General features: G+C 38.5%; 1 protein-coding gene across 1 annotated transcript; it reads left to right on the top strand.

The window, feature by feature from the left end:
- The first annotated feature begins 3,242 nt into the window (after positions 1-3,242).
- On the top strand, positions 3,243-15,183 carry LOC110210730 (interleukin-18-like). Its single transcript, XM_078146540.1, has 3 exons — positions 3,243-3,355; positions 11,249-11,385; positions 14,928-15,183. Exons 1-3 carry the CDS (start codon positions 3,244-3,246, stop codon positions 15,144-15,146), a joined length of 468 nt encoding a protein of 155 aa, XP_078002666.1. The 5' UTR covers position 3,243; the 3' UTR covers positions 15,147-15,183.
- The last annotated feature ends 691 nt before the right edge of the window (positions 15,184-15,874 follow it).

Here is a 15,874-nt window from a genome sequence, read left to right as displayed (position 1 = left end):
CTTACATAGAGCAAAATGAGTACCAAGAGAATAACTTATATAATAACAACAAGATTACAAGGGAAAAAAAATTCGGAAGGCTTGAGAACTTTGACCAATATCCAACAGAGATTCTAGAAGCCTGATGTGAAGCTTGCTACCTATCTCTTGACAGAGAGGTGATGGACTCAAGATGCAGAATAAGACATATATTTTCAGACTCAGCCAATGCGGGATTTGGTTTACTTGACCATCCATATTTGTTCCAAGGGCTTTGTTTAAAGGAATAGCAAAAGAAAAAAAGAGGGGAAAAAAGAGGGTTAGTGAGGTATCTTGTTTAAAGATAAGACAGAAGAAAGGCCAGAAAGAAGCACAAAAAAGCATTGAAAACTCCCGGTTGAAGTCATCAAATGCTATTATATATAAGCAAGTATGTATATACCATGTGCATACACATATACATATGTGTGTATATATATATATATATATTTTTTTTTATATATATACATATATCTCCTACTGTTTCATTTGCAATCATCTTTTTCTGTTCTACTTTGTACAAAGAAATTCCCACTTTATTTGGTGTTTGTTAAGTTCAGATTTTTAAAAACCCTTTTTATTGAACTTGATGAAGATTCAGCAAGCATAGTGGGGTAGGATAGGAGAGGGCAAGTTAGAATGGGCTGCCACAGTGGAGAGGCTAAAAAGGGATGCTTCACAACCATAAAAGATATGAGGGATCTCTGACCGCAGTTTCTATTTATCTGCACACAAATGGAAAGATAAATAGGGATAGCCTGTGGATAAATGTTGATAAGAAAAAGGCCTAGAGGTTTTAGTGGTCTGCAGATTCAATATGATTCAACCTTGAGACATGAAAGCCAAAAAAAAAAAAGCCCACTGCCACCTTAAGCTACATTAAGACAAGCACAACATCCAAAAGGAGGGAAATCAGAGTGCCATTGCACTCAGGGCTAGTTAGACCATATCTGGACTATTGTGTCTAGTCATGGACACCACATTTAATAAGGACTTTGACAAGCATGGACAACATTCAAAGGATAATGACTAGAATGGTAAAGGGACTGGAAATCATGCCATATGAGAATCAGTCAAAGGTAATAGGGCTGTTTGCAGAAACATATGAGCTGTCTTAAAGTATTTGAAGGACTATCATACCCAAGGGAAACCACTGTATATTTGTTCCACTTTTCCCTAGATGTAAGAACTAGGACGAACTAGGGAAGAAGTTGTGGAGAGGAAGACTTTGACTTAATTTAAAGATGAACTTCCTAAGAATTAGAGCTGTCCCAGAGGGGAAAAGGCTGCCTTGGAAAGAAGTGCACTCTTCATCACTTAGAAGCATTCAAGCAGAGGCTGGATAACCATTTGTCTGGGGTGCTGTAGCATGAATTCTTCTGTAAGCCCTAAAACCCATTGGCATGGGATTCTCTCCTCATTTGTGGAGATCAATGCCCTGCACCGACATGAGGGGCAGAGCAGAGTTGGTAAGAGCAAGAGAGAAGAGAGATCCTGGTTTTTTGTTTTGTTTTTGGTAAGGCAATTGGGGTTAAGTGACTTGCCCAAAGTCATACAGCTAGTGAGTGTTATGTGTCTGAGGCCGTATTCGAACTCAGGTCCTCCTGACTCCAGGGCTGGTACTTTATCCACTGCACCATCTAGCTGCCCCAAGATCCTAGTTTTTAGGGCTTCAAGTAGGCTCTTCTGGCTTCCATTTTTAAGAGAGAAGATGGCCATTCCAACCTCTCTAGGTCACTAAAGGGAGAGAAAGATTCTGAGAAGAAGACAACATGAGAGGAGCTGGCAGTCTCTTCCATGTCTGTATTCCCTGCTTGCTATTCTAGAGACTTCGGGAAATTTCCCCCCTGAGGGAAATCTAGGACTCTCTCTCTTGGTTGAACTGAATGGGAGAGGTCTTTCAATCTATATTGTCTGGTATATATTTTCACATATATTTTTTCTCTGATTTTTGTTTTGCTATCAACTTGGATAAATTTTACTATTTGTTATGCATGTTCACTGGTACAACTTGTATTTGGTGGGAAGGGCACCAAGCCTTGGATACAAAGCTTGGGGAAGTGGCTTTCCCCATTAATTAATAGAGATCAAGAATTTAGCTTGAACCTCAATGTTACTTCCCCCAGACTAATAATATTTAAGGGAGCAGATAGATATAATTCTATCTAGTACCTCCTCTCTCTGAGGACAGCAGAGTGTATAGCCTCTGGCCCCCTCCTGGTAGGAATTAAAATTTTCCTTAGAGATGTCTATTCATGTATATGTGAGCCACACATACAGCAGTCCTGTCTGTACTTATTTAGGTACAGATTGGACCAGAAGTCCCTTCCAACTTTGAGTTTGTATGATAATTGTGAAATTTTTGAAGTTTGTGATTGGTGCCTCTGATCTCCCCTTTCTTTTTGTTTTCTTCTCTTTTCATTCATGGAATCTGACCTACCCTCTTCAAGTACCCAGTACTTCCTGTTTACTAACTTCTTTGTCCTAATAAAACAGGAAAAATTGTGATATCCCAAATTTGTGATATCAATATTGTGATATTTCCACATTGATGGACATGCATTCAATACTATTGTTTTTGGTTCATTCATTTGTTCATTTAACAGATATCTACAGAATGAATGGTATGTGCAAAGTACAGTACTAAAGCCTGAAAGTCAAGCATTCAAAAAATGAATGAGACACATGATCTTGTTCTGCCCTAAAAGAATTTATAAGCATCTATGAGGGATGACACAAGTATACACCTATCTTGGACATGATGAGTTTTACTTCTAAGAAGGTGACAAGAGAGTTCACATTATTAGGAGAAACCCATCAGATTACCAAGAAATTAAATAGTCAATAGATTACAGCATTCAACAAATACATACTAAATATCCAGGGTTCTAAGTGAAGTACTGACTTCAATTTCAAAAATATATAAATTAACTACCTATCTTCTATGTGCAAGACACAGTACTGAGTGCTGGGGATACAAAAAGAAAAACAAAGTAATCCTACCCTCAAAAAGTTTACAATATAACTCAGAGAATAAGAAATATCCCTAAATAATAATATCCCTAAATAATAACATGCTATAACAGGAAAGAAAACAAAATGCTAGCAGAAAAAAAATGCTCAAAGAAATATGAGTTGGGAAAACAGTTGGGAGGCAATATAATATGTCAAAAGAACTTTGGTTATCTTTCAACAGTATGGTCTCCACTTTCATTAGGTATAAAGATGGCAATTGTAGATGACTGTCAAGAAGGCTGTGCCCCAGAAGTGGACTGTAGTCTCCATTTTGCCAACACTATGGAGACAGGACTTAGAGAGGATGTATGCTGTTTCAGTGGTAAGTAGCCATAGGCATTTTTGAACTTAGCCAGCATGTGGATTTCTTTTGTCTGACCATACACATTTATTCTAAGGGTTGTTTTGGTTTTTAAGGTGGGGGAGGGGAGAAACATTCAGGAGTAGCAGTAGTGAAGAATAAGGGGTAAGGAGGGAAAGAAGGCAGGAAAGAAGGAAGGAAAGGAAGGTCAGTCATAGTGAGACCTCTTAATACACAGAAGAGAACAGAAGACATATGAACAGGGCTTTGAAACTAACATGATAAATATGATAAAAAGTATGTGTATATATACACATATATACATGTATGTACATATATGTATGTATACACATACATACACATATATACCCACCGTATAATGTAAGCAATACATCATAGAGATTTGTGCTTTCATGTAAAATCCTTTTTCTCTTCTGTGTATATGAAAATGCTTATATTGATATTTTTCAAGTTCAGAATAACAACAAAATAATTAAGTTAAGTAGCCCCTTACAACTATTTAAAATCTAAACAAAAGAATTCTTTGGAATGCACCCACAGCTCTTCCTTTTAATGGGTTATTGTAGTTATTCTTTGTGATTGTACTGCCTCTCACAGGGTCATCATGAGGGAAATGTTTTATAAACCGTAGCAGAGTATAAAACAGGAAAGAACGAAATGTTTTACGAATATTATCTCATTTGATCCTCACAACAACCCTGGGAGGTTGGAGCTATTATTATCCCCTTTTGAGGAGACTGAGGCAAACAAAAGTTAATTGACTTGCCCAGGGACACACAGCTAGTAAATGAACTTAGGTATTCCTGACTATCCATGCCAAGTGTTCTAGCCACTGTTCTTTATAAGGTAGTGCATTGTATATGGTACTATATCACAAGATAGTATATTGTAAAATATGCAATATTAAGTGAGCTATTATAATTATTCTCTTAAGTGAATATCATGTTTTCCCCATCAACTTCTATTATAATATTGGAGACATAGTCTGCTTGAAAAAGCTTGGGTCCCTAGAGACTAACACACACACACACACACACACACACACACACACACACACACACACACACACTAGAGGGAGGCTCTAGGAATTCCTGGTGACAGCAACATACAACCACATAGGAAGGCTGTAACCTTAATGGACCTCCCACAATTCTAAAAAGTTTGAGATGTGCTGTTACTTAGCAAATGGATGACATACCATGAGCTCTTTGGTTGAGAATTCTCTTAAATTAACTGCTATAAAATTGAAGGATACCTATATTTGGAAGTGGTAGCAAGTAAAAAGGCAGTCTTGTCATTGCAGTAGAGAAGCCAGTACCATTGAAGACTGTATAGAAAACTTTTCATTTCCCACCTTCCTCTATCCCTGCACTGAGTCATTTAAAGAGTAAAGCCATTATCTCATAGACATTTCCACTCACCTACAAGAAATCTGAAAATTATAATTTACAAAACCTTGATTTTAAATATCATATCTCAGTTTCCCAAGATGGCACATTTTAGTGTCTCATGTGTTGGGATACATTCAGTTCTCTGGACAAATTTCCCTAAAAGAAACTGTACATAACTACAGAAGTTATAGGAAATGGGGCAGGATGGGAAGACGAAAAAATGAGGGAGCACAAGAAGATGGTGAGGGAAAGTGAAAATGTATTTCTTTTAAATCAGGATTTAACTTTTTCCCCTTAAGCTGAAAAAAAAAAAGGATGACTTGATTTCTCTATTGGCTCTAGACTGGGGAGGGAGAGGAGGAGTTGCTTGTAACTGCATACCCATATGTCCTTGTCAACTTGTTCAGCCTTGAGAAAAATTGGCTCCTCATGGATCAGACCTGGTTTGAGAGGCTGGATTCCTTCCATGAAAGGGATGTGGGCCATATGGGTTCAGTGTAACTCCTACTGTATGAAAATGATTGTGTTGCAAGGGGTAAGAAAAGAGGAGATTGTGGCCAAGTGTTCCGTGTTGCTCTGGAAATTCTCCAACTCTCAAAATTCATCCTTTTCACGTTGACTCTGTGCTGCCAATCAAGGCTTGATCCAAGTAGGAAATCACGGACTTTTTGGAATGTCCAGAAAAACAGTCAGGTCCATAGTATTTGTCTCTGGGGCCAGGGCATCAACACAGTAAGGAATACATAAACAGAGGGAATGTGACCATCCACACTTTTTTCTGATTTCACCTTCGCTGGTACTGTTCTCGGTAATATACCCCAGAGAATAAGAGATATCCATTGCGGTGTTTTGATTCTTTAGTCAGTTGGTCAACAAGCATTTATCAAGTGCCCACTCTTTATGGTGATGTGGATAGAGCACTAGGCCCAGGGTCAGGAAGACCTGAGTTCAAATCCAGCCTCAGCCACTTACTAGCTATGTGACCCAGTGACTTAACCCTGTTTGCCTCAGTTCCACATCTGTAAAAATGAGCTGGAGAAGGAAATGGCAAACCGCTCAAGTATCTTTGCCAAGAAAACCTCAAATGGGGTCACAAAGAGTTGGACACAACTGAAACAACTGAACAACTCTGTGCCAGACATTGTCCTAAGCCCTGGAGTACCAAGAAAGACAAAAGACAGCCCCAGCTCTCGAGGAGCTCACATTATAATGGGGGAGACTTTATAATTATTATCTCATTTAATCCTCATAACAACCCTGGGAAGCAGGTGCCATCCCCATTTTATAGATGAAACAATAGAGACAAATAGAGATGACTAGCCTAGGGTCACACAACTGGAAAGTATCTGAGGCCAGATCTGAACTCTAGTCTTCCTGACTCCAGTCTCAGCACTCTATTCATGGTGACACCCAATTGCCCCTGTGGGCCCTAGAAATATACAGGTTAAATAAATGGCAGGTAATCTCAGAGGGAAGGCATTGTGGGAGCCAATAAATCTCTATAAGAAAGGGAAAGGATTCTCTCTCCACTGTCCAGATTTTGTGCCTCCTTGAGTTCCTGTAGGCTCTTGATTATAGGTGGTTTCTCCAATTTTTAGGTGCCTTTTTCTTAAAGTAGCAATCCTTCAATTCAGCAGTCATTAAGACCCTACTAAGCATAAGATACTATGCTAAGCACTGAGTGCATAAAGACAAAAATGGAAAATAGTTTCTGCCTTCAAGATGGTAAAAAGCATCCCCTTCTCTCTTTGGTATTGTGGGAGTAATCACTCGAATTCCTCAAAGAATTCTATTTTTTTTTCCATATCTGTGATTCTCTTGTGCAAGGAGTTCAAAGAAATAAGCCATTTTTGATCTATTCTTTAGTAAGTAGAAGTTGTCAGCAATCACTATGAAAAAGCTACGCCTAAGGTCTACTACTGGTAGATGTGAAAAACTCCCATTTCTATGCTGTGTATTTAAAACAGGTGAAGCACTATTCAAAAAGGCTGGAGTGCCCATTTGTATCGTGTTAAAGAATTCAAAAGAAAAAGTTCTCTTCTTCAAGAAAAAGGAAGAAATGGCCATATTTGAGGAGATGTCAGATGGTGAGATCGAAGGTATGGTTTTCATTTTTTAGAAAACAAGAAAATCATAACATTGGAAAGGATCTTAGAGAAAGTTAATCCAAATTGTCTTTTTTTTTTTTGGTGAGGCAATCGGGGTTAAGTACCTTGCCCAAGGTCACACAGCTAGTAAGTGTCAAGTGTCTGAGGTTGGATTTGAACTCAGATCCTCCTGATTCCAAGGCCAGAGCTCTATCCACTGTGCTACTTAGCTGCCCCCAAATTATCATTTTACAAATGCAAAAATGACTTTCCTGGAAGAAATTAATGTCAAATGTCTTTTTAAAATTTATTTACTATTTTATTTTTCCCAATTACATGTAAAAACAATTTTTAACATTCATTTTTAAAACTTTGATTTCCAAATTCTCTCCCTTCCTCCCTCCCCATTCCACCTCATTGCAAAGGCAAGCAATTCAATGTAGATTATACATGTGTAGTCACGCAAAACATATCCATAATAGTCATGCTGTGAAAGAAAACACAGACAAAAAAAACCTCAAGAAAAAATAAAGTTAAAATAAAAAGTATGCTTCGATCTGTATTCAGATAGTAAGGTTAAGCTGTTACCTGCCAAAGGTCAAATGACCAGTTAGTAGCAGAATGAGCACTAACAACCTAATTGTCCTGACTACCAGCTTAAGGGTCTTGCTGTGTTTCATCACTTTGCCTCCCAAGGTCTTTGTTCTTCAGACTCTATTTTGTCACTTAAGTCCCAAAGCCCTGCTAGACCCAAGCCTGAATACAGGAATAGGTCCAACTTAATGCTATTCATACCAAATTCCATTTGGATATTCATTTGTCCTTGTAGGATTTGATTACTGAGCATACTCCTGGGGGCTTCTTTGAGAATCCAAAGCTCTTACACATCTCTCTTCTTCCCTATGTAGAGGACATGCAACATAACCCAATCAACAAAGTACTATCTCTATGAGTCTCAATTTATTTTACAAAGCAATTTGTAATAATTATACCCTTATAATCAAAGAATCTTCAAATTGGAAGAGCCCCAAATGTTTATTTAGTTAACCCACCACCACCGCCCTCCTACCTAGTACAGAAAGCCCCTCTATTGGCATTCCTTACTGATGTCCGAACCTCTGCTTGAACACATCCAGTGACAAGGAACTCACAGCTTCATAAAGCAACCCTCCACATTTTCAAATAACTCTAATTAGAGAATTAGAGAAGTTTTAGTCAGAAGAGACCACAGCAGCCACTTAGTCCAACCCATACCTGAAAGGAATCATTATCAGATACCCCAAGGTGGTCACATCCATTCTTTGCTTGAAAACCTCCAAGGAGCCTGCCATCTCCTGGGGCAGTCCATTCCACTTAGAATAGTTTTACCTGTGAGGGAGTTGCTCCTGAGATCAAGCTTTAATCTATCTCTTTTGCAACTCTGCAAATCCGTTGCCCCGGTTCTGCTCATTGGGGTCAAACACAGAAAGTAATTGTTCTTCCAGGTGACAACCCTTGAAATACTTGAACATAGCAAGCATGCCCTCCCTGCATCTTCTCCTCTGAATTAAATATTCCCAATTTCTTCAGTCTTCATATGACCCAAGACCCTTAGATATCCTAGTTCTCCTCTGAGCATTTTCATCATCTTATCAATGTTCTTTTTTTTTTAAAGGCAATTGGGGTTAAGTGACTTCCCCAGGGTCACACAGCTAGTATTATCAACATTCTTACTCTGGTGCCCAGAACTTAACATAATATTCCAAATGTGGTCCAATCAAGGCAAAGTACAGAGAGAATATTGATTCTTTTTATCTAGAATCTTTGCCTGTCTTGATTCAACCTATGATTCAACATTTAGGTTTTTGACTGCCACATCATATTTTTTTTAATTTTATTAATTTATTTTGATTTATCAGCAATCACTTCGATATGCTTTTGAGTTGAAAATTTTTCTTCCCCTTCCTCCCCTGCACCATCCCCAAGACGGCGCATAATCTGATATAGGCTTTACAGTTACATTCCTATTAAACATATTTTCACATTAGTGAAGTTGTAAGTAAAAATTAAGACCAATAGGAGGAACCATCAGAAAGATGAAATGAAACTCAACAGAAGGCAAAAATAAGTGATAGTGATTCGACTTCCATAGTTCTTTCTTTGGATGTGGACAGCATTTTCCATCCCGAGGCCTCTGGAGATGTCTTAGATCCTTGCAATGCTGAGAAGGGTTCGGTTTAACAATATTAGTCATCGCATAACGTGGCTGTTATTGTGTACAAAGTCCTCTTGGTTCTGCTTACTTCACTCAGCATCAGACCATACAAGTCTTTCCATGTTTTTCTGAAGTCAGCCTGTTCATCATTTCTTATAGCATGATGGTATTCCATTACATTCATATGCCACAACTTGCTCAGCCATTTCCCAATTGATGGGACTGCCACATTATATTGATGAATCATATTGAGGTTTCAACTCACTGAAACTCCATCTTTTTCTGAGAAACTTCTATCTAACCATACATTCTCCTTTTTGTACTTGTGCGTGCTCATCTTCTTCATATTGAATTAAAATCTATCTCCCTGTACCTTCTACCCATCCCTTCTCATTCTCCCCAAGCAGAATGAGGTCAATCTCTCTTACATATCACAGCCATTCAGATGTTTAAAGACCATTATCATGTCCATCTGTTCCTCCCACCCTCAACCCTGCTTAATCATTTCTTCCTAAGATGAAAACATGCCTGGTTTGTTCAACCACTCCTCAGATGACCCTTTCCATGCTGGTCATCAGTCCTCTAGATGCATTCTTGTTTGAAAAAAAATTCTTCTTAAAATATTATGCCCACCCCTGATTCATATGTCAAAGGACCCTGGTATTTAGCAGTCATGGGAACCTCACATTAAGTACCAGCCTAGCTAAGTCTCGAGAAGTACAATCACCAGAAAGTTGGCCATTTGGTAAAGGAGTTTTTCCAGCCACAGCAACTAAGGAAGACCACCTAGTGAGGTAAAGAGGCTTTGGAATCTACATTTATGGAAGGAATACCCAGACCAAATGAAATCACAGAACCCTGAAGTAAAGATTATATATTTCATTGATACTACATGCCTTAATTAATACAAGTGTTAGTATATTGGTTTATTCTTCTAACATTATTATAACAAAAAAATTTAAATGCTTTGCCAAGAATTAAACACTATGCTCTATGTGTAGTCAGACCAACAGAATACAATAGCATTATCACTACCTTAATCTATGCTAGTAGTTTCCAAAATTTTTAAAAATTGCATACCCCTATATGTATATATTTATTTACTAATAACATATATGTACCGCTATACTAATTATTGTAATCAGACCTGAGCTTTAGGAAGATCACTAAAGCAACAGTGTGAAAGATGGATTGGAGTGAGTAAAGACTTGAAGCAGGGAGACTAATTAGGAAGCTACTATAATAATTCACATTAAGAAGTTGTAGTATATGATTGTGATGGAATACTGTTGTGCTCTAAGAAATGATGAGCTAGATGCTCTCAGAAAAACCTGGAAAGACTTACATGAACTGATGCAGAATGAAAGGAGTAGAACCAGGAGAACATTGTGCAGAGTAACAGCAATATTGGGGGATGGTCAGCTGTGAATGACTTAGCTCTTCTCAGCAGTGCAATGATCCAAGACACCTCTGGAGGACTTATGATGAAGAATGCTATCCATCTCCAAAGAAACAACTGATGGTGTCTGAATATAGAGCAAAGCAAATTTTTAAAAAATTTTCTTTATTTTTCTTGAGGTTTTTTCTGGAGGGGGGGTCTGTGTTTTTTTTACAACTTTATTATTTTTGATCTATTAGTTCTAGTCTGAAGATCAGTTTCCTTTTTAGAGAAGACATAAAATTCACCACGTCAAGATCTTACCTATGGCCTACAGACGCTGATGCAGAATTTTCTAGAGAAATTTCTAAACAAAGCCAAGGAGAAGCCCAAAATTATTTCATATGGTTCTTGTCTTCAGCTATAGCCTTAAAATGCCTCAAAAAATAGTCAACTTCCTGAGCTTTCCACTCTACAGATTCTGATTCACAAAGAGTGATAGATACTCTGACTATTCTTATTTACTTCAAATTGTGTTTCAACAACAAAGACTAACTTCTGAAGTGAAGCAAAGGCCCAAATTGGGTATTTAAGGTTAGAAAGCACCTTGAACAGACTCTGGAACTTTTTGCATGCATAGTTAATGACATATTAAGAAGTGTGAAGTAGCCATGGCAAGATAAATACATTCTTCTAGTCTACCTCAGCTATAAAGACACAATGTAAGACCAAGAAGAGAGGTCTGTTAGGAGGACTTAGTAACTATCATTAAATGTTCAGATCTGAAGGGGGGAAAAGCCTTTCTACTCAAAATAATTCTAATTCATAAATATTTAATCTCAGGCAATGCACCCTGGACTCAATTTATGCTGCAATATTATGGTTGTGATAGCCCAACACCCTTAGTAGCCATCTCTGTGAGGGGTAGAAATGAGAGTTATCATCTAACCTGCAAAAGTGACAAAGAAGTTCAATTTAAGGTAAGATTAAGCCTCTTGAGTTCTTACTTTCATTACTAGGAAAACATTAGAAACAACTCCCCAGTTCCTGAGTCTAAAACCCATGCCTGGAGAATAAACAGCAAGAGACAAAGAATTATGATAATGGAAGACCACCTGTATTTGCCAAAGTCAGTGAATGACTTTTGGCTTTTGCTTGTGGGGTAGAACCAGCACCAATATCAAAACCCAGGTCATTGTGACATCCATTATGGATTATAACCTAGACAGTGAGTTGCCATACTAGTCTGAAGAAAGAATGAAAGCATAGTTGTTGTTTTTTCAGGAATGAATCTTGCTTTTAACTTAATCTTGCTTTTAGCTTAATTCTCAGGGAACTCACTTAAATAACAGCCTAAATACAAGATAATTAGCAAGGTAAAAGTGCCAAAGGAAAAAAAAAGTCATAAGGCATCTCAAGCACCAGTCATTTTTCAGTCATGTATGATTCTTTTTGACCCCATTTGGGGTTTTCTTGGTAAAGACACTAGAGTAGTTTGCCATTTCCTTCTCCAGCTCATTTTACAGATGAGGAAACTGAGACAAATAGGAGCAAGTGACTTGACCAGGGTCACACAGCTAGTAAGTATCTGAGGCCAAATTTGAACTGAAGAAAATGAGTCCTCCTGACTCCAGGCCCAGCATTCTCTCCACTGTGCCACCTAAATACCCCACGGTATCTCAAAGCCAATTATAAGGGGTTTTTTTTAATCCCCTCTTCTAGATTAGCAACAGCATCAGGACTGGGCTTAAAGGATGAAGGGATCGTGGGCAAACCTCACTATATGGTTTTCTTTCCATCCCTTTAACAAGAGGGAAGTCCAGTGACATGAATATCAGGATCAAGCTTGAAGGGGGAAAGAACAAAATTAGTTGACATTTATTTTGAGTTTACAAAGCACTTTATGGATATTATTTCATCTGAGTCTTACAAAAGCCCTGTGGAATAGGCAATGTAAGATAACAGACAGAAAACACAGACTTCTAGATCTGTAATGGAACTTAGATCTTATCTTGCCCATCTCTCCATTTTACAGATGAGAAAATAATAACCAATCAATCAACAAGCATTTATTAAGCACCTACTTTGCTCCAGGAACTGTGATAAGTAACAGGAAGATAAATATGAAATTTTTGTATTTGTATCCACAAAACAGTGCCCAATCTCAGAGAATATGCATTCTGTAAGAAAATAAATACATGTAGTCATATAAGTGCAGATGAAGTTTATATACAAAGGATGACATAATTTTGAGGAGGAAGCATTAGCAGTTGTGAGGATCAGGAAAAGCATCGTGTAGCAAGAACTTTGAAGGAGGCTAGAGATCCTTTGGTGGAATAGATAGAGTGCTGGATCAGGAAGATCTGAGTTCAAATCCGGATTCAGATATTTATTAAGCTGTGTGATCCTGGACAAATCATTTAACTATTTGTTTCAGTTCCTCGTCTGTAAGATGGGGAAACACTGGAGAAGGAAATGGCAAACTACTCAGTATCCTTGCCAAGAAAACCCCATGGACAAGTTCATGGAGTCACGAAGAGTTGGACACAACTGAATGACTGGACAGCAACAAAGGATCTTAGGGGGTGGATTTGGGGGAAATGAATTCTGAGCACTGGAGAACAACCTGTGCAAAGTCATACAGACAGGAAATGGAATGTTGTGTGTGAGGAGTAATGGCGCCAGCTTGTTGCATGAAAGGGAATAACGTAGAATAAGCATGGAAAGGTAGGGTGGAGCCAGGTTTTGAAAAACTTTAAATGCCTGAAGAGTCTGTATTTAATCTTAAATACAATAGGAAGCAATTGGAGGTCATTGAGTTCATTCAGGGGAGTGACATGATCAGACTTGGAAAATCACTTTTGGCATCTGTGTGAAGGATGGACTGGAATGGAGAAAGACTGGAGGCAGAGACCAAGTAGGAGGCCATTGTAATAGTCCAGGAAAGAGGCTGACTTAGGCTTGAACAAGAGTGATAGCTCTATGAGTAAACAAAAGGGGAGAGACGTTGTAGAACTAGAAACAAGATTTGGCAAGTGATTACACATTGAGGTACAAAAGGGTGAGATGTCAAGGAAAACATGTCTCAAACCTGGATGACTGAATGAATCACAGTGTCTTTGATAGAATTAATTAACAGATAACTAGATAACTTGATTCATTAATTAATAGATGAATGAATACTTAAATAGATGAATGAATACATAGATAAATAAGCTAGACAGAATAGCAATATTCTATGGAGAGAATTAGAAGAGTCCTTTAAAAATATCCCAGTCCAATCCCCTTATTAGGTAGATAAGAAACTGAGGCCTAGAGAGGGGAAGGAACTTTGTCAATATTACACCAAAAGTCAGTGCAAAGGATTAGAGCTCAGGTCCTTGTGACAACATTCAGGTAGACTGGTCAATGAGAAACACGTTATCTGAAGTACTGAAGAAGATATTGAGATTCAAATAGGTTGGTCAATGAAATACCAAAACTAACCCTGCGCCCCTCCACCCCTCTGCCTTGGGCTGACAATGGAATAATGATGTGTCCAGGTGTCCCTGATTACCTTATCTTGCCCCACCCAAGGCAGGTAGTGGGTGTCTCCCTTAAGGAGCCATTTCCCTGAATCTGCTGTCTCCCTTGGAGGGGCTTTTCCCTTGGGGGGGGACTTCTCCTTTGGGGTACTGGCTCTCTTACGGAGCTGCTATCTCCATTAAGAAGCAGCTGTCTCTCTTGAGGAGCTGCCCCACCCCCTTAAGCTGGGGTCTCCCTTAAACTACATCTCCCTTAAGGGATGGGGGAGCTTGCTTGGTGTATTGTGTTACTGGAAATAAATACCTTTACTTGATTTGGAGGCAGCCTGAACGAATTCTTTCAGGACAACCTCACCACACATACACTATGCGCCTCAATATTTTGGGGTGCCCCTGAACCTCAACAATATTCTATATAATGTAAATATATGTGATGGGGCTGATGGAGCAATGGGACCATTAAATTGCACAGAGCAGGGAACCAAGATATGTTGCAGTCTAGGAGTGCTAGGAACCCCAAAATCCAAGGGTATGGGGCAGGAGTCTGCCTCAAAAGAATTTGACCACTCAAGCCTTCTTTCAATCCAAGTAGCGAGCTGGATAGATTCCTAGTGAGTCTGCGGTACTTGTGATGCCAATACAAGCAGGCCAGATTTTAAGAATTTGAGCAATTTAATGGGGGCAAGACTGGTTTTTTTATACAGAAAGACTGTAACAAAATCTGGATGGGCTAAAGGCATACCAAATCACCTGAAGTGGTCCAGAGGTAACGGAAAGGGGCCTGGATCGATTAAGGAATGTCAAGTAGCTGGGGTAGACTGGATGCCTCAAGGGAATGCCAGGGATCTGGGCTATTGAAATTTGTGGGCAAGTTCAGGGACTCTTTTTTAGGGGTCCCATTGCTCTATCAGCCCCATCATTTGTACTTCTTCCCATTTAGGCTGTCTATGGCCCAACACTATAACATCTGGGATGTTTTGCTTTCTTTTTTCCTATAGGAGGGTGATTTTCCAGACAACATTGAAGACAAGGACAAAGATATCTTGTTCCAGCTAAGCAAAGTTATAGGCTATAATAAGATAAAATTCAAGTCATTCTTGTACCCAGAACATTACCTGGCATGTGAAGAAGACTCTAACAAGCTGGTTTTAAAGGAAGAATTTGACAGTGAGGAAGCATCTACAATGTTCACTTATGTGACATGCAAGAAAAAATAAAAAGAAAATTATAAGAACTATGAGAAATTAGTATTTCTCTCTTTTATTTAATAACTAATTACTGAATTAGGACCAAGGTTTTTACCCTTTTCTCCAGAAACCACCTAGTGCGGAAAATTGCTCTTAAAGATTTATCCAGGCCAACATCTAATTAAATGGTAAACAATTTAGGCTAGTGGGTGCATTCCTGCTTATTGTGTTTGCTCAGATGGATCTGGGAAAATGCTGATTTTCTCTTTTGTCTGACAGGTGACATGGAAATAGAAAAGTCCCATTGACCAAGATTTAGGTGACCCAAGTCACGTACCCAAGACCCTCACTAGAATATAGTCCACATCCCATTGTGTTAACCGATCAGAGTTGACTGGTACCCCTTAGGAACACCTCTTCAAAGGACACATAAACTGTGAGCTCACCACCATGTGGGGTCTTTGGTCTAAGAGAAATAGCAAATAACCATCCTTTTATTAATAAATGTGCTTATTTTATTTAATAAAATGATAAAATTACCCAGAAACTATGTCTCTCAGAATATTTTAATTGTCACAGAACTGTAGAGCTGTATAGGACCTTAAAAACAATAGCATCTCATTGTGGTTGTCACCAGCTAAATGCCTGCTTAAATTGCATTTAATCAAAAAGACATTCAATCAAAACTTTTCCAGGGAAGTGGGTAACAATATAGAGAAAGTATACTAAGATCTATACGTAAAAAAACATAAGTTATA

This window comes from Phascolarctos cinereus, unplaced genomic scaffold, assembly GCF_003287225.1.
Source record: "Phascolarctos cinereus isolate Bilbo 61053 unplaced genomic scaffold, phaCin_HiC Scaffold_726;HRSCAF=1367, whole genome shotgun sequence".
In the NCBI taxonomy this organism is placed as follows: Eukaryota; Metazoa; Chordata; class Mammalia; order Diprotodontia; family Phascolarctidae; genus Phascolarctos; species Phascolarctos cinereus.
The sequence above is the reverse complement of the archived record's forward strand: the minus strand, read 5'-3'. Positions and strand labels throughout refer to the sequence as shown.